Source organism: Halichoerus grypus, chromosome 13 (genome assembly GCF_964656455.1).
Source record: "Halichoerus grypus chromosome 13, mHalGry1.hap1.1, whole genome shotgun sequence".
Classification (NCBI taxonomy): domain Eukaryota; kingdom Metazoa; phylum Chordata; class Mammalia; order Carnivora; family Phocidae; genus Halichoerus; species Halichoerus grypus.
In genome coordinates, this window is record NC_135724.1 from 47,068,661 (window position 1) to 47,089,397 (window position 20,737).

A 20,737-nucleotide genomic window follows, 5' to 3' on the forward strand; every position below is an offset into this window, starting at 1 on the left:
GGCTCCATGCTCAGCTCAGAGTGCGATGCGGGGCTTGAGCTCACAATCCTGAGATCATGACCTGAGCCGAGATCAAGAATCAGATGCTTAACTGACTGAGCCATCCAGGCTCCCCTGGAGCTTCTCTTGGTTTGAGGGGCATTTTTCTACCAGTTTCTGAGCACAGGGATGCTGGTAATAGTTTATATAGTTTGGCCAGCATTCCCACATTTCACCCTGACTTATTGCTAAACTTTAAGGCCAATGCAAGAATATCTTGGGCACTTACTTACTCTCTGGGCACACAAAGTGGTCAACAGTCTATGGTTGTAGAATGGCCTGGGCAGAAGAGTAATTTAAGATAGGCCCCAGATTCTTTTTGAGGTGATGAAATGTTCTGGAAATTGGTAATGGTGATGGTTGTACAACTCTTAATATGCTAAAAACCACTGAATTTTTAAAAATGTGTAGGCGATAGGGGGCATCTGGGTGGCTCAGTCGGTAGGCATCTGCCTCCTGATTTTGGCTCAGGTCATGATCTCAGGGTGGTGAGATCGAGCCTCACATTGGGCTCTGTGCTGAGCATGGAGCCTGCTTAAGATTCTCTTTCCCTCTCTCTCTACCCTTACCCCCACTCTCTCTCTCTCTCAAAAAAATGTATAGGGGATAAAAAAAAATCATTCTTATTTGAGAACTTGTTTGGAACTCAGTTATACCAGAAAGAGATATTTACAAAGATTAATTTTCCTTCAGGGGCACCTGGGTGGCTCAGTTGGTTAAGCGACTGCCTTCGGCTCAGGTCATGATCCTGGAGTCCCTGGATCGAGTCACACATCGGGCTCCCTGCTCAGCGGGGGGTCTACTTCTCCCTCTGACCCTCTTCCCTCTCGTGCTCTCTGTCTCTCATTCTCTCTCTCTCAAATAAATAAATAAAATCTTAAAAAAAAAAAAAAGATTAATTTTCCTTCAGATTATATTAAAAAAAAAAAAAGAATGGACATCAGATGCTTAGTCCCATTCCTTCTGCAGGCTTTGATTGCTTGGTATGGTGAACGATTGATATGTCTGTGGTGGGCAGCTCAGGGAGTTGTAAAGCCTGCGGGGTTCATCAGAGAGGGACTGGGTACACTTCCACGGAAGGACTCCTGGATGTAGGTTTGGTGTGTTGCAGTTTTCAGGTAGCTGAGATGATTGTCTTTGAAGAAGCCAGGTAAACAAAGACGGGCTCCTGAGAAGGATTTTGCTGGCCTGTGAGACGGGCTGTGACTCTGGTGGCAATAGCTGAGGTAGCCTTGGCCTCCCTTGTCGTAGGTGGCTGAGGCTCCCAGCTCCCCAAAGCTGTAGGGTTCAGGAGCCCTTCAGGCCTCAGTAGCCATCATAGTAGACTCCAGCAAAGGCCCTGGTGAAGGTGGGTGTGGGGCTCTGTACAAACTGGTGGCAACCTTCCAGAAGAAGCCGAAGATTTTCATCTATACCAGCACCAAGTCCAGCTTCTAACCCACGAGCATCCCAGGGAAACACTGTAAAATCACACCTACTTCTGTGTGTATGAAGGTGTTCTGCATGTGGTCACTGTGATCCTGTTTGTCGCTTTCTTAGAACTTTTACAAATTGTGTGCCAAGGGGCCTTAAAGACGTATATGGGTGTTTTTCTTTTCACCTCTGGTCGGTGAAGTGCCATTGACTTGAAACCTTACTTGTCAATAGGCTGGTCCTTAAGGGCCTGTTTGGGTCAGGAATGTTGAGTAGCAAAACAATCCTGACTAGAATAGGGAAGCTGCTTGTGAAATCCACATGAAAAGAGACTGTCTAGATTTTGATCAGCTTTAACTTTTAGAAACTCTCAGGGCTGCCACATTACAGTCGTGATCTAGCTAAACTGTGCTCTACTTCGAAGTTGTGCAGTGCACAACCTGAGCAACTGTAAGCACTGGCTTTTTGCTTCAAAGAGTACTCAGGAACAGTAAAGATGAGATTCCTGAGATGATGGAAGCTCAGAATCTACAAGAGTACTGGGGGATCAGTTTTTCTCAGCTTTATAAACCTAAGTCAATTACCCTCAACTCTTTGATGGGTCCTGATGATGTTTTCTCATAGCAGAATACAATTGATTACAAAGTTTAAGCAAATAAAACGCTGGAGGAAAATCTCTCTCCTCCAGAAGTATTTGAGGACCGCTGTGATGGGACAACTCCTTCCAATTTGTTAGCTTTCTCATTGGACCCATGGGTAGTCTAGCCTGTTTTTAAGTTAGAACAATCCTTTATTCTTTCCCACTTGCTTATTACACTTCCATCTAGAATGTCCACGGCAGGGCCTGAGTATCAGGGAGAGCATGTTCCTGATTCCCCACACCTGCACCAGTTAAGACACAGTAAGTCCTCAGGACTCATGGGTGCAGCATTTTTATGAAGGATCTGTTAACAATTGGTAGCCTTTTATTTTTTTTAATTTCTTAAAGTTTTATTTAAGTAATCTCTACACCCAATGTGGGATTCAAACTCACAACCCCGAGATCAGGAGTCACATGCTCTACCCGCTGAGCCAGCCAGGTGCCCCACAATTGCTGACATTTTAAAGCAGGGCTTTATTCCTTTCAGTTTCTTTTCACCTCTTCTTTTTTTCACTTGTCTCTTAATTATTTAGTAGTACTTTAATTTTTATTTATTTATTTATTTTACATTATTTATTTATTTATTTATTATGTTATGTTAATCACCATACCTTACATCATTAGTTTTTTATGTAGTGTTCCATGATTCATTGTTTGCGTATAACACCCAGTGCTCCATGCAGTACGTGCCCTCTTTAATACCCATCACCAGGCTAACACATCCCCTCACCCCCCTCCCCTCTAGAACCCTCAGTTTGTTTCTCAGAGTCCATAGTCTCTCATGGTTCGTCTCCCCCTCCAATTCCCCCCCTTTCATTTTTCCCTTCCTGCTATCTTCTTCTTTTTTTTTTTTTTTAACCTATAATGTATTATTTGTTCAGAGGTACAGGTCTGTGATTCAACAGTCTTACACAATTCACAGCGCTCACCATAGCACATACCCTCCCCAATGTCTATCAGCCAGCCACCCCATCCCTCCCACCCCCCACCACTCCAGCAACCCTCAGTTTGTTTCCTGAGATTAAGAATTCCTCATATCAGTGAGGTCATATGATACATGTCTTTCTCTGATTGACTTATTTTGCTCAGCATAATACCCTCCAGTTCCATCCATGTCGTTGCAAATGGCAAGATCTCATTCCTTTTGATGGCTGCATAATATTCCATTGTATATATATACCACATCTTCTTTATCCATTCATCTGTCGATGGACATCTTGGCTCTTTCCACAGTTTGGCTATTGTGAACATTGCTGCTATAAACATCGGGGTGCACGTACCACTTTGGATGCCTACATTTGTATCTTTGGGGTAAATACCCATTAGTGCAATTTGCTGGGTCGTAGGGTAGCTCTATTTTCAACTTTTTGAGGAACCTCCACACTGTTTTCCAGAGTGGCTGCACCAGCTTGCATTCCCACGAACCATGTAGGAGGGTTCCCCTTTCTCCACATCCCCGCCAATATCTGTCGTTTCCTGACTTGTTAATTTTAGCCATTTTGACTGGTGTGAGGTGGTATCTCACTGAGGTTTTGATTTGGATTTCCCTGATGCCGAGCGATGTTGAGCACTTTTTCATTTGGATGAAATTTTGGATTTCTTCTTTGGAAAAATGTCTATTTATGTCTTCTGCCCATTTCTTGATTGGATATTGTTCTTTGGGTGTTGAGTTTAATAAGTTCTTTATAGATTTTGGGTACTAGCCCTTTATCTGATATGTCATTTGCAAATATCTTCTCCCATTCTGTTGGTTGTCTTTTGGTTTTGTTGACTGTTTCTTTTGCTGTGCAAAAGCTTTTTATCTTGATGAAGTCCCAATAGTTCATTTTTGCCCTCGCTTCCCTTGCCTTTGGCGATGTTTCTAGGAAAAAGTTGCTGCGGCTGAGGTCGAAGAGGTTGCTGCCTGTATTCTCCTTTAGGGTTTTGATGGACTCCTGTCTCACATTGAGGTCTTTCACCCATTTTGAGTCTATTTTTCTGTGTGGTGTAAGGAAATGGTCCAGTTTCATTTTTCTGCATGTGGCTGTCCAATTTTCCCAACACCATTTGTTGAAGAGACTGTCTTTTTTCCATTGGACATTCTTTCCTGCTTTGTCGAAGATTAGTTGACCTTAGAGTTGAGGGTCCATTTCTGGGTTTTCTATTCTGTTCCATTGATCTATGTGTCTGTTTTTGTGCCAGTACCATACTGTCTTGATGATGACAGCTTTGTAATAGAGCTTGAAGACCGGGATTGTGATGCCACCAGCTTTGCTTTTCTTTTTCAACATTCCTCTGGCTATGCGGGGTCTTTTCTGGTTCCATACAAATTTTAGGATTATTTGTTCCATTTCTTTGAAAAAAGTGGATGGTATTTTGATAGGGATTGTATTGAATGTGTAGATTGCTCTAGGTAGCATTGACATCCTCACAATATTTGTTCTTCCAATCCATGAGCATGGAACGTTTTTCCATTTCTTTGTGTCTTCCTCAGTTTCTTTCATGAGTATTTTATAGTTTTCTGAGTACAGATTCTTTGCCTCTTTGGTTAGATTTATTCCTAGGTATCTTATGGTTTGGGTGCAATTGTAAATGGGATCGACTCCTTAATTTCTCTTTCTTCTGTCTTGTTGTTGTATAGGAATGCCACTGATTTCTGTGCATTGATTTTATATCCTGCCACTTTACTGAATTCCTGTATGAGTTCTAGCAGTTTTGGGGTGGAGTCTTTTGGGTTTTCCACATAAAGTATCATATCATCTGCAAACAGTGAGAGTTTGACTTCTTCTTTGCCAATTCGGATGCCTTTTATTTATTTTGTTGTCTGATTGCTGTGGCTAGGACTTCTAGTATTATGTTGAATAGCAGTGGTGATAGTGGACATCCCTGCCGTGTTCCTGACCTTAGAGGGAAAGCTCTCAGTTTTTCCCCATTGAGAATGATATTTGCTGTGGGTTTTTCATAGATGGCTTTTATGATATTGAGGTATGTGCCCTCTTTCCCTATACTCTGAAGAGTTTTAATCAAGAAAGGATGCTGTACTTTGTCAAATGCTTTTTCTGCATCTATTGAGAGGATCATATGGTTCTTGTTCTTTCCTTTATTAATGTATTGTATCACATTGATTGATTTGTGGATGTTGAACCAACCTTGCAGCCCAGGAATAAATCCCACTTGGTCATGGTGAATAACCTTTTAATGTACTGTTGGATCCTATTGGCTAGTATTTTGGTGAGAATTTTTGCATCCATGTTCATCAGGGATCTTGGTCTGTAATTCTCCTTTTTGTTGGGGTCTTTGTCTGATTTTGGGATCAAGGTAATGCTGGCCTCATAAAACGAGTTTGGAAGTTTTCCTTCCATTTCTATTTTTTAGAGCAGTTTTAGAAGAATAGGTATTAATTCTTCTTTAAATGTTTGGTAGAATTCCCCTGGGAAGCCATCTGCCCCTGGGCTCTTGTTTGTTGGGAGATTTTTGATTACTGCTTCAGTTTCCTTCCTGGTTATGGGTCTATTCAGTTTTGGTAGTTTATACATCTCTAGGAATGCATCTATTTCTTCCAGATTATCTAATTTGCTGGCATATATTTGCTCATAATATGTTCTTATAATTGTTTGTATTTCTTTGGTGTTGGTTGTGATCTCTCCTCTTTCATTCATGATTTTATTTATTTGGGTCATTTCTCTTTCCCTTTTGATAAGTCTGGCCAGGGGTTTATCAATCTTGTTAATTCTTTCAAAGAACCAGCTCTTAGTTTCGTTGATCTGTTCTACTGTTCTTTTGGTTTCTATTTCATTGATTTCTGATCTGATCATTATTATTTCTCTTCTCCTGCTGGGTTTCGGCTTTATTTGCTGTTCTTTCTCTAGCTCCTTTAGGTGTAGGGTTAGGTTGTGTACTTGAGACCTTTCTTGTTTCTTGAGAAAGGCTTGTATTGCTATATACTTTCTTCTTAGGACTGCCTTTGCTGCATCCCAAAGATTCTGAACAGTTGTGTTTTCATTTTCATTTGTTTCCATGAATTTTTTAAATTCTTCTTTAATTTCCTGGTTGACCCATTCATTCTTTAGTAGGATGCTCTTCAGCCTCCATGGATTTGAGTTCTTTCCGACTTTCCTCTTGTGATTGAGTTCTAGTTTCAAAGCACTGTGGTCCGAAAATATGCAGGGAATGATCTCAGTCTTTTGGTACCGGTTGAGAACTGATTTGTGACCTAGGATGTGATCTCTTCTGGAGAATGTTCCATGGGCACTAGAGAAGAATGTGTATTCTGTTGCTTTGGGATGGAATGTTCTGAATATATCTGTGAAGTCCATTTGTTCCCGTGTGTCATTTAAAGTCTTTATTTCCTTGTTGATCTTTTGCTTAGATGATCTGTCCATTTCAGTGAGGGGGGTGTTAAAGTCCCCCACTATTATTGTATTGTTGTCAATGTGTTTCTTTGCTTTTGTTATTAATTGGCGTATATAATTGGCTGCGCCCAGGTTAGGGGCATAGATATTTACAATTGTTAGATCTTCTTGTTGGATAGACCCTTTAAGTAGGATATAGTATCCTTCCTCATCTCTTATTACAGTCTTTGTTTTAAAATCCAATTTGTCTGATATAAGGATTGCCACCCCAGCTTTCTTTTGGTGTCCATTAGCATGGTAAATGGTTTTTCACCCCCTCACTTTCAATCTGGGGGTGTCTTTGGGTCTAAAATGAGTCTCTTGCAGACAGCATATTGATGGGTCTTGTTTTTTAATCCAATCTGATAGCCTGTGTCTTTTGATTGGGGCATTTAGCCCATTTACATTCAGGGTAACTATTGAAAGATAGGAATTTAGTGCCATTGTATTGCCTGTAAGGTGACTGTTACTGTATATTGTCTGTGTTCCTTTCTGGTCGATGTTACTTTTAGGCTCTCTCTTTGCTTAAAGGACCCCTTTCAATAGCCCTGTACTTTTAAAACATTAAAAAATTGAGGTATAGGGGCGCCTGGGTGGCTCAGTTGGCTAAGTGTCCAACTCTTTTTTTTTTTTTTTTAAAGATTTTATTTATTTGTGAGAGAGAGAGAGAGAGAGGGAGAGAGCACAGCAGGGGGAACGGTAGGCAGATGGAGAAGCAGGCCCCCGCTGAGCAGGGAGCCCGATGCGGGACTTGATCTCAGGACCCTGGGATCATGACCTGAGCCTAAGGCAGATGCTTAACTGACTGAGCCACCCAGGTGCCCCAAGTGTCCAACTCTTGATTTCAGCTCAGGTCATGATCTCAGGGTCGTGAGATCGAGCTCCATGTCAGGCTCCACGCTGAGCATGGAGTCAGCTTAAGATTCTCTTCCTACCTCTTGCTCTGCCCCTTCTCCCCGCCCCCCCGCTTGCATGTGCACACTCTCTCTCGGAAAAAAATATTGAGGTATAATTTATGTATATGAAATGCACCTATCTTATGTGTACGGCTTCATCAATTTTGACAAAGGTATACACCTGTGTAGCTTACACTCCCTTGAAGATATAGACCATTTCTGTCACTATAGAAAGTTTCCTCATGCCCCTTTCTCATTATTCGCTTCTCATCCACCACCAAAGCCACCACAGATCTGATTTCTGTTACCATAGATAAATTCTGTTTATCCTGGAGCCTCGTATAAATGGAAACACACGGCAGGAAGTGTTCCTTTGTGTCTGGCTCTTCATTCCGTGTAGTGTTCCAAGATTCATCCAGGTTGTTGTCTGTTTCACTAATTGATTCCCTTGTATTACTGAGTAGGGTGCTAGTGTATGAACATACCACCTTTTGTTTATCCGTTCACCTGCTGATGTTCACTTGCACCATTTCCAATTTTTAGCTGTTACGAATAAAGCTTCCATGAACATTCTTTTTTTAATTTCTTTTTAAAGATTTTATTTTTACATAATCTATAATACCCAACATGGGGCTCGAACCTATAACCCCGAGATCAAGAGTCACACACTTTACCAACTGAGCCAGCCAGGTGCCTCCCCGCCACGAACATTCTTATACAAGAATTTTTGTGAACTTAGGTTTTCATGTCTCATGGATAAATACCCTAGGAATAGAATTTCTGTATCTTAGAATAGATGTACATTTAACTTTTAAGAAAGTGCCATTTTTCTAAAGTGTTTATACCATTTTGCATTCCTACTCAGCAATGTCTGAGAGTTCCAGTTCCTCCACATTGTCACTAACATTTGGTGTTCAGTCTTATTTTAGCTAGTCTGCATGGTCTCTTGATAGTGCTCTTGACTGAGCTGCCCTTCTCACTATTCCTGAGTGACTAGAAAGATAAGTGTTTCTGTAGAGGCAGATATGGCCCTTTGGGTCCCAGGCTTGGGAGTGCTTTGGGAGACGGTGGTAGGGATCAGGTAGATAGTTCTCTTTATCCTGAGTGCAAACCCTGCCACTTTTCCCCCTTCGAGCACTGCGTTTGCTCCTTGGTGGTTGGAATCTACCTCCCCCTCTTGTCATTCAACCTCATGATTCACACAGAGGCTTCAAGAACCTTGGAACCGTGCTTCCCCTTGGACCATTTTAAGCACTAGTAGAGGGCGCCTGGGTGGCTCAGACGGTCAAGCGTCTGCCTTCGGCTCAGGTCATGATCCCAGGGTGCTGGGGTCGAGTCCCGCATCGGGCTCCCTGCTAGGCAGGGAGCCTGCTTCTCCCTCTGCCTCTGCCTCTCTCTCTCTCTCTCTGACTTTCATGAATAAATAAATAAAAAAACATTAAAAAAAAAATAAGCACTAGTAGAGAAGAGAAATTCTTCCTCTGTTTGCAAGTTTGCATTTCATCTTTGTATCAGGCCCCCCTGTCGTGTGTTCAAGAGGGAGCATTTCAAGGACCCATCGAGCAGAGAGACCCACAGGAACTGGACCCAGAAATGACCTTGTTACCTGGGGTGTGCTCATGTGTCAGACAAAGCAAGTAGCGCTGATTACTTCTTGGAACTGACCTTCCATTTTCCTGCCGGTTCCCAGGGCTAAAATCTGGTGAGAGGAAGTTTTCTTAATGTTCAGATATCAGTTAGTCTTGAATGTGGTAAGATTGGGCCACACTCTTCACCGTGGCAATTTCATGCTCTGATCTTCAGAGAAATTGGATTCACTCCCTCACTCAGAAAGTCAGCAGAAAGCGTCATGCTGTGACGAGCACCGGGTGATATCTGGAAGTGTCCAATCACCATCCACCCGAAACGAATATGACACTGTATCTTAACTAAGTGGAATTTAAGTAAAAACCGAAGAGAAAAGTGAAGGCCTGACTAGGACTGTTGCAGAAGGCTGCGTGTTGCTGCCACAAAACACGTTCACGACTGTTCGGCTACGTAATTTGTGCTGAAATTGTGCATTCCCCAATAGCTGGTGCAGGAGCGCTGTCTTTTGAGCACCTTTACCACTTTTTCAGGTTCCCGGACTGCGTTCTCACGGGTTTGGGCCAGCCAGCCACACGCTGCCTCATCATCGGGGCCATCGGCAGCGCCGTCATTAACCTCTGCCGGGTAGAGGTTGGCGTGCACCCTCCTTATTGAAGAACTGGGGGAAGAGAGGAACCAGGCTGCCGGCATCAGAGGGGCAGCATTTGGGGCACATTTGAAATGAAGGACCAGCAGAGCCAGCTGGAAAGGGGAACGTTCTCTGCAGGGGAAGCAAGAGGAGTTAGGTGCTTTCAGGTACTGCTGCTTTAGTAGCGCTTAGCCTATGCCGGGGGTGATCCTAACGCCCTGGATATGAGATGAGTGAGGCAGAGTCCCTCCACGCAGGGACTTGGTGGTTACACAAGGAGAGACAGGCATGGCGTCAACTAAGTACTGTGTGGGAAATGTGTAGGCTTAGAAATGGCTCAAAGATAAAGAGTGAGCCGTTCTCTCTGTCAGGAATTTATAGGCTCCGTTTTCAAGGTTTCAGTGAAGGTTATCACGTAACCAGTAAATTCCCTAGGACCGTGATGTTTTTCCTTTGTCTTCCTGCCTCCCAGCCCGCCTCGGACCACCCCACGGCTCATCAGAGCCCCCCACCGCAGCCCACGCTGGGCTGGGAAGGCTGCCAGTGCCCCGCGAACCCCGTTCTGATGAGAGCCTGGGTGCAGAGAGGAGCAGCGCCCGAGGAATCTCGAGGTCCTGCACTTAGCTCATCTCCTCTCTGTCCTTCCTCCTCACCACACGGACCGCACGGCCGGTGCCCTCGCACTGAGAGGGACACTGGAAGGGGGCCAAGAACCACAGCGGCCAGAGAGCGAAACCCTGCATGGACTGTCACTTCACCCGCCTGCACAGGGCATGGGGGGGGGTTGCTCTGGCCGCCCTCTGGGGCTGGGGTGCCCCCTGGTTACCTCGCTGTCACTTCTGTGTGGAAAGGGCCCCCTGCAGAAATCGTGCTCTTCCCGCACTGAGCCTGATGTTGTTGTTTGCAAAACCCCTCCACCAGCGCCGGCCCGCGTAGATGGTAGAAGTGGTCAGGGGAGTCGTGGCAGGAAGAAAGCGAGAGCTCTGAACCTCTGGTTGGGCTGCACGAAAACCAGATCCCAAGAGACCCTCTCCCTTTGTAGTTAAGAGCACGCACATATGCACAAACAAAACAAAACAATAGTCGTGATAAAAAAAAAAAACCCTCTAAGGAGATGGAATTCAGGCCTTTCCTTCCCAAGAGGTGGTTGAATTAATTGAAATCGGTTCGGTCTCTGAGGAAGGGTAGCAGCCCGTTGTGTCTTGTTCTGACACTCTTGATTATAAGTGCAGCGATGAAGGAATTACTGACTGTATGTTGCACGCGCAGCTAGCACACTGAGTCCCTAACTTAGGGAGATCAGCCGTTCTTGCTCCGGTCCATCCGGATCTGGGAAACAGACTGGGGCCCGGGGGTCTGGAAGGTCTGGCTCCTCCCGAGTCTCAGAAACTCCAGATTTGGGAGGATTAGGCTATCTGCTGTGGAAATGCTTAATTCCTTTTCTCTGGACATTTTTGGAAGGCTTTCTGCTTTTTTAATCTCCTGACTTCTTGTTTGTGACCAAGTTCAAATTCCAGAGAGGGAAGCGGCCAATATGTGTGATTATTTCCTCTTGCACCAAGTGGAACTAAAAGAATGAACTTACTTCACTAGAAATAAATGTACCCTTTGGACCTTAAACCCAAATGAGTAAGCTCGGTCGGTCTGGCCCCTGTGCTGTTCGTGCAGTAATTAAACACCAAATGAAAAAAAGATGGCACGCATTCACAATCTTTTTTTAGACATAAGGCAGAAAAGAATAGAATAATGTTAAAAAAAAAAACAGATTCTTTTTGTCCTACACTCCGCCTTGGGCAGGGATGGCTGCCGGGTGATGAGGAAAGATTGTAGGGTTTGGAGTGACTCGGGGGTGTACATTCCGGCTTCCCAGTTCAAGAGGTGTGCAATCCTAGACACATCCCTTAACTTCTCTGAGCACCAGTTAAATGGGGATACTGGAACACCAGAGAGTTATTACAAGGACTGAAAGATGTCGTACATAGAGCTTTTAGCGTAGGGCCCTGTGCAGGGCAGACTCTCGCTAACTGGGCATTATGGATCATCACACTATTATTTTAAGACGATGCCGCTAAGACAGAAACCCTGGGGATGGCAGAGGGAATTCAGTGCCGGGCAGCTCAGTGCTCAGATGGCTGTGCTGAAGACCCTCGCCTGTGTTTCCCGGGGCCGCTGGGGACGGGGCCTGTGGGGACCCATTGTCTCACCGTTGCTGTGCCTCTCAGGTGATCTCGTCAGCGTCCCGGACTTTCCATTCCTGTATTTCTACAGATTCCATGGCAGCTGCTGTGCCAGGTAAGCTTAACCCATAAACCCCTGGCCCTATTAATTTGTCTTCATCAAGTCCAGGGTCACTGCCGGTTGGTTATCCAGATGAGGGCAGAAGAGAGTGGTGGCCAGGCCAGGAAGCTGCTCCCTTGGCCATCCGCGGGTTGTCATCCACATCCTTAGGTGCTCAGGGCTGGCCTGGGGCCTGGGGGACCTGTGTCCTACAGAAGTTTCTTGGCCCGGGCAGAAGAGCCAAGAACGTTGCACTGTTTTTCTCTCCACAAGCCATTCCTAAACAGAACTTCATTGTATAAAATGATGCATTGGATTCAGTTCAAGGGAAGATTTGGGTCCAGAATTGCACCCGTTCAGCTTCCTCCTTGGCCCCTGCTTTGTCCCTAAAGGGCGCCCTCCCAAAAACCTTGACTGAATCCTAAGACCCTGAGAAACAGGTTTTGGAAACCAGTGACTAGGCGACATCTAGACAACAAAGTGACCTTTACTACGCGGCCTTGGGAGGTACTAAGACCAATGAGATGGGTACATATAGATGAAGTTCAGACCCACCCTCTACCCCTTCCTAGCCATGATTCCCACGTTGCTTGACTTTCTCGTGCTAAGAAATGGAAAGGCTTCTGTAGATAGTCTTGAGGTGTGTGTTCTGATAGGGTGGGAAGCCCAGTCTTGGGTGAATGCCGGCCTTGCTGCTTGCTAATGTGTTTGTTCTTTGGGCAAGTTGTCCTAGTTCTCCCAAGCTTTAGTCGAGTTTTCTCATCTGTAAAGTGAAAAGATAATACCACTCCTGGGTGATCGTGTATGCTAAATAAGGTGTGTAAGCTCTAAGCATTTCGCCTGGCCTAGTAAATGATGGCCATTACTATTATCTGCTCAGCTTGATTATAATTAACTAAAATGTCCACAGACCATGAGCAATTGCTAAGCCAGACCACTTCTTCCCGCACATAAAAGGTTGTACCTTGTGGGGCAGTGATTCTTTACAGAGTCAAAAAGCTGGTGTGTGGCTACATACTGTTTCTGATAGGGGTGTGTTAGGACAAAAAACAAATCAATATTGTACAGTTTGCTTTTGCATTTGAGCCTCAGAATGGCACTTATCATCCTCAGCTAACTCTCAGGAGGATACTGTCAGAATTCAGCTTCCCAGTTCCTGTCAGTTTGGTCAGGCCTTGTGGGCTGCCCGTTAGCTAGGCTCGGGTGGCAGGAGCGTTACTGCCCCTCTGGTGTCCATGGACTTGTTTCCCTCTGGGTCAGGTTTTTTGGCAGCACCAGCACAGTGCGGAGGGGAGTGCAGTCGTTGTTCAGTTCTTTGGAACAGAGAACACGGTTCGTAGCCCGTTGATGATGGTTTGGTGGGGCGGTAGTTTGGCTCCATTTCTGCCCCTTTTAATCTGCAAATTTCTTACAACCCAGCATGAAAAATCAGGGCTTTATACTTTAAAGATTTGGAAATCGTTGCTTGAATTGCTAGGAATCTATTACGTTCTACCCACCGCCAACCCCCGGCTGCAGTATGAAGCTTAAACTCTTTTAAGAATGTATCCATTTTCCCCACGTCATCTCATGATTCCTCCACGGCCATAGCTCAGACTAAGCGTTGTCACCTTCAGAGGCCCTGGAGGAACTCAGAAGGAGTCATGGAGGCCTGAGAGGATGGTGGTAGCCATGACCCAGACACACATTAACGGGGAACCCAGGCTCTTTTACTTCTGCGATCCTCCCATTGCTTTTAAGGTCTGCCTCCATGGCGAGGGGTAGAAGAGCTGAATGTGGAAGGAGAAAGAGAGGGACCCGTGAGTAATTTGGAAATGATTCAAAGACATACCAGTCAAGGGATGGGAAGGAGTCATGGATGCTTTCCCAAGCGTGTTGGGCACAGACTGGGAGTGGCTCTGTTCTAGCAGAGTCTGTGCTGAGGGGAAAGGGGACATGGAATTATGCCCTTCCTCTGGCTGGAGGTGGGGGAGGGGGGATCAGAGGGGAGGGGCTATGGGAGGCAGCACAGGCCCCTGCGAAGTTGTTACCTCCCTGGAGGCAGGGGTGGAGGCCACCAGCAGGAGCCCTGGAGCGCCGGCCGCCTTACTTTCCACTCCCAACCTCGCAGTGGCCGCGGGCACCTGCAGCATCACACTCTGTCTTTGTTGGGTCAACAAGGTATCTTCACTGTGGAGAACCTTTGAAAGAACCAGGACACCTGGATTCTGATTGTGCCTCCTCCTCAGTTTGCTTGTTAATAAAGTGAGATTTGGGGCTAGGGAGGCTTTCTGTTCTGAAAGTCTCTAATTTCCATAAGATAGGATGAGAACCACGATGCATATTCCTGCTTTAACAACACAGAACCTGAGGCAAGAAAAAAAGGGACAAAGGGGGATGAGTCAAGGTCATGAGGGTCAGTGGGCACAACCCAAGTCACTCAATTTCCAGCCTGCTGCTTACCCCCTGGACCTCCTTGCCTTTCGGGTGTGAATGACTGACTGTCTTCATCCATAGCCGCCCAGCCTCCCATGACTACAGATGCAAATCTGAACAAACTTTGCAGGTCATCAGGGTCCAACAGGCTGAAATATACGCAAGGGAACCCTCATCCCTGTCCTTGGTCCTGCCCCAAGAATGTGGCTGTGAACTAACCTAATCTAATGAAGTGAAGGCACACATTTCTGTGAAATTTGGCCTTACAGCTATTTAACTCAATCCAACCTGCTTCTAAGTAAACTTGTCAAACATTTATGTCATACCTACCGTGACCAAGGCACCATGTTTGGCTCCGTGGGGGAAAACACAGAGAAGCCCAAGATTGGGCCCTGCCCTCTCAGAGCGCATGATCTGAGTTGGGGCCCCACAGCAGTGCCTGTAATAAAGGTGAGATGACAGGGTGGCACTTGAGACCCTGGAGGTACAAATGAGCTACAGCTCACAGGACCTGCCTCTGTGGTTTGGGGTACAACTGCAGTCATATCTCCTGCTTTTCAATTTCTCTTAAGTCACACTCAAGCCCCCGCTTGACAAGAAGTCAACTTCTATCATGGATTCTCTCTGCTACACTCTCTTCCCCAATTGCCCAGCCTCCAAATGCAAGGAGGAGTGACCATTCTGTTGGAGTGCCCTTCGCTTTGTCCTTGACCACACAGTGATGCTTTCAGAAATGGTTCCAGCATAGAGCACTACTTCCCCGTCCACCGCTATGTCAGTGTGTTGCTGCTCCAGATCTCTAGAACTCCCCATGGGGCGTGGTCTCTCAGGTCACACACATGGGCTTAGGCGTCATTCCCAAAGCATAATATATGTGTAGCTGAGCCTGGTTTGGGGGACATCTGCTACTGGAGCCAGCCCTCCCCTTCAGATTCTTACCTTGAACCCAGGAGTCAGTCCAGACCCTCTGTCCCCATATGGTGAGTTTTGCTTTGGAAGTCTTTTTCTGGCAGTTTGTTCTGCTTGAAAAAAGTTGAAGTTCTACCTTGGCAAGCACCAAGCTCCAGAAATAATATGGGAGGGAGCAGGAGGTATTGTCCTCCACACTTTTTTCTTTCATGATTTAGCCAGAGACTTCCCAAGTTCCTATACTCCCTCCCCCATGGCCCGCTACCCAGTGGAACTCTCTTATCATAGCTCCTTAGGAAATTAGAGCTTCCTGGGTTTTTAAATCCAGAGATCACTAGAAAACCCAGATGAGATACAGGTTCTGTAATGATTAGAAACTGACTGGTAAAATCTAAGAGAAAATAGCTATTGCTTAAAAGGAAGACAAGCCTCACTAACAAAAGAATATTTTCTCCTTCCAGTGGATTGTTAGGATTCTTCCTCATGCTCAGCACAGTGAAGCTGAAAAGCCTTATGGCCCCAGGGCAGTGTGCAGCCTGGATTTTCTTTGCTAAGGTAAGAAAGAGGGAAGGAGCGGGGAAAAATCAATCTCAGGAGCCTTCATGTCCAGTGTTTTTGGAGCATGTCAGGTCTGATCTTCATGAAATCATTTCCAGTCATCAGCCCTGAGCCTGATCCTTCAGTGATGACAATTTCTGAGGTCCTCTGCCTATTTTATCAGCATGACATAATCTTTATCACACTCCTGGAAGGGATAATCCCCTTAACTTGCCTGGAGCCTTAATTTCCCCATCTGAACAGGAGAGGTTTGGCCTCCAGAAAATCTCTAAGTCTTCTCCAGTTCCATGACACTGGATTCCTGGATATGTGGGGCAGGTCTTCTCTTCCTTCCTCGGGGCTGTGAGGGTGCCCAGAGCCCAAGTGACTTGCCCGACAGGTCTCGGTCTGTCAGGGGTGGTGGAGAAAGGAGAATAGACAAATGGCCAGGTAGGAGGACTTTGATGAAGCCTTCAGACAACAGACTATTATAAGGATGCCCATTGCATATCTGATGATCATGGTTGAGGCATAAGATAGAGAGGTGGGAAAATGAGCAGAAAAAGCAGCTGTGGGATGCTCAATCGTGACTGAAATGCTTTGAGACTAACTTTTTCTAGCGGAGCCTTTCATTTCTCTTGTGCCTGTGAAACAGTTGAGTTGCAAGGCCCTACGTGCTGCTTCTGAGAAATGAGATTTCTTCTTCTTCTTCTTTTTTTTTTAAGATTTTATTTATTTATTTGTCAGAAAAAGAGAGAGAGCACCAAGCAGGGGGAGCGGCAGGCAGAGGGAGAGAGAGAAGCAGGTTCCCTGCTGGGACTCGACCCCAGGACCCTGGGATCATGACCTGAGCTGAAGGCAGATGCTTAACTGACTGAGCCACCCAGGCGTCCCAAGAAATGAGTTTCTTAATTTAACCTAATGAAATAATCATTTAAGATCGTACCTTGAGTCATCTCTGTGTTTGTTGGTTGATTTTTTTTCCCAGAAAACAAAACCAAACATTTTTCTTCGAAAACAACATTTCACAGTAATATTTTCACCTCCATAGGTCTGCTTTTTAACAGCATTATTAATTCTAATTACAGTAAAATGTAAAGAGTGGCTGAGATACTGACTTCCAGCATGACGGAATGAGGAGGTTGACAAATCCTCCTCCCAGAAAGTAACTGGAAAGCTGGAAAAAGATTGTCAAAAATATCCATTTCAGCTCTCTAAAAATTGACCAAAGGCATACAACAAACTGAGAAAGCAAGCACTTGTTCATGAAAACTGCAGAACTCTGGGTAGGAGCAACGTGAGCCTGTGGCGGTCTTCCCTAAGGTCGCTCTCATTCCCTCCTCTTCGGCTCTGTCAGTGTGATATCTCAACCAGAGCAGGGCAGGCTGTGAAAACCAGCAGCCTTGCTGCCACTTCCAGAATACTCTATTTGGAGTATTTTTAGTTAAAACGGCTATGTCAGTGGTAAATCGGTAAGAAGAGCCAATAACTCCACTATCTTGAGTTTCCAGTCCTCTTTGGGGCAAGCAATGGACCAGTGGTCTAGCTGAGCACTTAATAGGTAGTTCGGGGAGGTGAGACAGCAAGCAGGGGCTTGATAGCTCTCCATGTGTCCCAGATTGACCGTAGTCTGTGTGCACGAGCGGCAGAGATGGCGTGTGCCCAAAACACCCACATGTCCCTGGCCAGCAGAGCCTGCATGCACACACAGGAGATGGGAGAGAGCCAGCAAAAGCTGGGGCAGGCATGAAAAACTTCAGCCTGAAGTTTGAGTGTGCTCCCCAGCCCACACACAGAAGCAGAGAGAAGAAGCCTTTCTGGCTGAAGGTGTTTGAACAAAACCTCTGACTAGGCTTTGCTAGAACACCAAGCTATGCAGAGATGGGGATGACTTCTAGAGAGCCAGAAAAAGCTTAAAAATAAAAAGTAGAAAAAAAAACCTGAGTAAAGGACATCAGCAACTGTACCTTATATGGGAGACTAATTTCATAGACTTAGTCCAGGCAAATTACTAAACAAGCAAAACAGCAATACCAACAACAGTGCTCTGGGAAAAGTCAGAATCCAAAGTTGCTATGCTATATTATCTAAAATGTCCAATATTCAACAACAAAAAAGGTAGGGGCATCCAAAGAAACCAGAAAGCATGATCCATACACAGGAAAAAAGCAGTTAATAGGAGCTATGTCTGAGTGTCCTCCGATGTAGGACTTAGTGGAAGAAGACTGCAAAGCAGCTATTTAAATACGCTTAGAGATCTAAAGGAAACCAGGTTTAAAGAATTAAAAACTCAATGAATACAGAATCTCAATAAAGAGATAGAGATGATTAAAAAAAAAGAGACCCAAGTGGAAATTCTGTAATTGGAAAATACAATGACCGAAATGAAATGAAATGAAAAATTCCCTAGAAGTACTCAACAACAGATTTAAATGGCAGAAGGAAAAATAAGTGAACTGGAAGGTGGAACAAAAGCAAGTATTCAATCTAAAGAGCAAAGATTTTTTAATAACTGAAGAATTATGAACAGAGGCTGAGACCTGTGAGACAACATCAGGCATATCAACATATGTGTTATGAGAGTTCCAGAGGAAGAGGAAAGTGGTGTAGAAAAAAAATACAATCAATGGATGACTTATCAAAAACAATGGAAACCAGAAGGCAATAGGATAACATATCCAACGTGCTGAAAGAAAAATCTGTCAACCAGGAAGTCTACATACAGCAAAACTGTCTTTCAAATGTGAAGGAGAAATAAAGACATTCCCAGATAAAGACTAAGAGATTTATTGCAAGCCTCTATATCAATCATTATATTACATGTGAATAGACTAAATATCCCACTCAAAAAGCAAAGATTGTCAGACTGGATAAAAAAGCAAGATGCACCTATATGCTGTCTACAAAGGACACACCTTAGATACAAAGACATAAATAGGATGAACGTAAAAGGATGGAAAAATGTCACCATGCAAACAGTAGCTTATTAGCAAGCTAGCTAGAGTGACTATATTAAAATCAGACAGGGGCGCCTGGATGGCTCAGACAGTTAAGTGTCTGCCTTCAGCTCAGGTCATGATCCCAGGGTCCTGGGATCAAGCCCCACTTTGGGCTCCCTGCTGAGCAGGGAGCCTGCTTCTCCCTCTCCCTCTGCCTGCCACTCCCCCTGCTTGTACTCTCTCTCTCTCTCTCCCTCTCTGTCAAATAAATAAAATCTTAAAAAAATAAAATCAGACAAAATAGACTTTATGACAGGAAATATTACTAGGGAAAAACAAAGACATTTGTTAATGATAAAAGGATTGATACACTAGAAAGATATGACAGTTATAAATGTATATGCACCTAACAACAGTACCCCAAAATGTATGAAGCAAAAAGTGACAGAATAGAAAGGAGAAATAAATTATTCAACAATAATAGAGATGCCAATCCTACACTCTCAAAGTTGATAGAACAACTAGGTGGAAAAACAAGGATATAAAAGGTATAGATGACTTGAACAATACTATCAACCAACTTATCATAACGGACATATGATACTCCACCCACTGACTGCAGAAAACACATTCTTCTCAAATACACATGAAACATTCTTCAGGATAGATGTTGTGCTGGGTCACAAAACAAGTCTCAGTAAATTTAAAAAGATTGAAATCATGTAAACTATGTTCTTTGGTCACAGAATTATATTAGAAATTTACAACAGAAAAAAAGTCTAGAAAAAAAACCCATTTATTTGGAAATTAAATAACATACCTCTAAATAGTGCATGGGGCAAAGAAGACATCACAAGGGAAAATAAAAGTATTTTGAACCAAATGAAAACAAAACCACACAATATGTCTGAATTTATGGGATGCAGTTAAAGTAGTGCTCAGAGGGAAATTTATAGCTATAAACACCCATATCAGAAAAAAGAAAGGTCTCAAATCATAATCTGAGCTTCTACCTTAAACTAGAGAAAGAGCAAATTAAATCCATAGTAAGCAGAAGGAAGGATATGATAAACTTTGAAGTGGAAATTAATGAAATTCAAAACAAAAATAATAAGGAAAATCATTGTTGGTTCCCTGAAAACACCAACAAAATTGACAAACCTCTAGCCAGAATGACTAAGAAAATAAGAAAGAAGACACAGCTTATCAAAATTAGAAATGAAATGAAGGACATCACTATTGATTCTATAGAAACTAAGAGGATTATATATTATGAATAACTTTCTTCATTTATATTATGCCAGCAAATTAGACAATTTAGAGGAAATGGACAAAGTCCCAGAAAGGTACAAATTAGGAAAATTGAAGAATAAATAGAAAATCTGAATAAACTTCTCTAACAAGTAAATAAATGTAAGTAGTAATTAAAAATCTTTCCACAAAGAAAAACTCAGGCTCAATGGGCTTTACTGATGAATTCTGTCAAATACTTTTATTTTTATTTTATTTTATTTTTTAATTTTTATCTGTTTTTTTTTTTTTAATATTTTATTTATTTGTTTGCCAGAGAGAGAGGGAGAGCAAGAGAGAGCACAAGTGGGGGAATGACAGGCAGAGGGAGAAGCAGACTCCCTGTTGATCAGGGAGCCCCATGTGGGACTCAGTCCCTGGACCCTGGGATCGTGACCTGAGCCGAAGGCAGACACTTAACCAACTGAGCCACCCAGGAGTCCCTCTATCAAATATTTTTAAATGAAATATTTTTTCTTTACAAATCTTTTAGAAAGCAGAGGAAAGGGAATAACACCCAATTTATTCTATAAGGTGAGTTACCTGGATACTAAAGCCAGACAAAAGAAAATCATAAGAAACCTACAGATCAATATTTTTCATGAACACAGATCTTTAGCAAAATAGTAGCAAACCAAATATGGCAGCATATAAAAAGAATTTTATAGCATGATCAAGTGATATTTATCAGGAATACAAAGTTGGTTTAACAAATGAAAATTAATATAATACATTATATTTATAGAATAAAGAGCAAAAAATGCAGCCATGTCAATAGGTGCAGAAAAATCATTTGA

The 20,737-nt window shown here is 43.8% G+C and overlaps 1 protein-coding gene across 10 annotated transcripts in view; it reads left to right on the top strand.

Annotated features, from left to right (window-relative positions):
• Window positions 1-20,737, top strand: part of SLC35D4 (solute carrier family 35 member D4) — a 113,966-nt gene that overhangs the window by 54,964 nt on the left and 38,265 nt on the right. For 5 of the 10 annotated variants that reach the window (XM_036098090.2, XM_036098092.2, XM_036098100.2 and 2 more), the window contains 3 exons: window positions 10,046-10,184; window positions 11,842-11,865; window positions 15,636-15,729. The exons of 1 other annotated variant lie outside the window; for it this stretch is intronic. In XM_036098090.2, the coding sequence (XP_035953983.2) occupies window positions 10,046-10,184; window positions 11,842-11,865; window positions 15,636-15,729 (257 nt within the window). Of the gene's footprint in view, window positions 1-10,045; window positions 10,185-11,795; window positions 11,866-15,635; window positions 15,730-20,737 lie in introns of all 10 variants that reach the window. 4 more of the 10 variants (XM_036098093.2, XM_036098102.2, XM_036098108.2 and 1 more) reach the window with 3 other exon arrangements.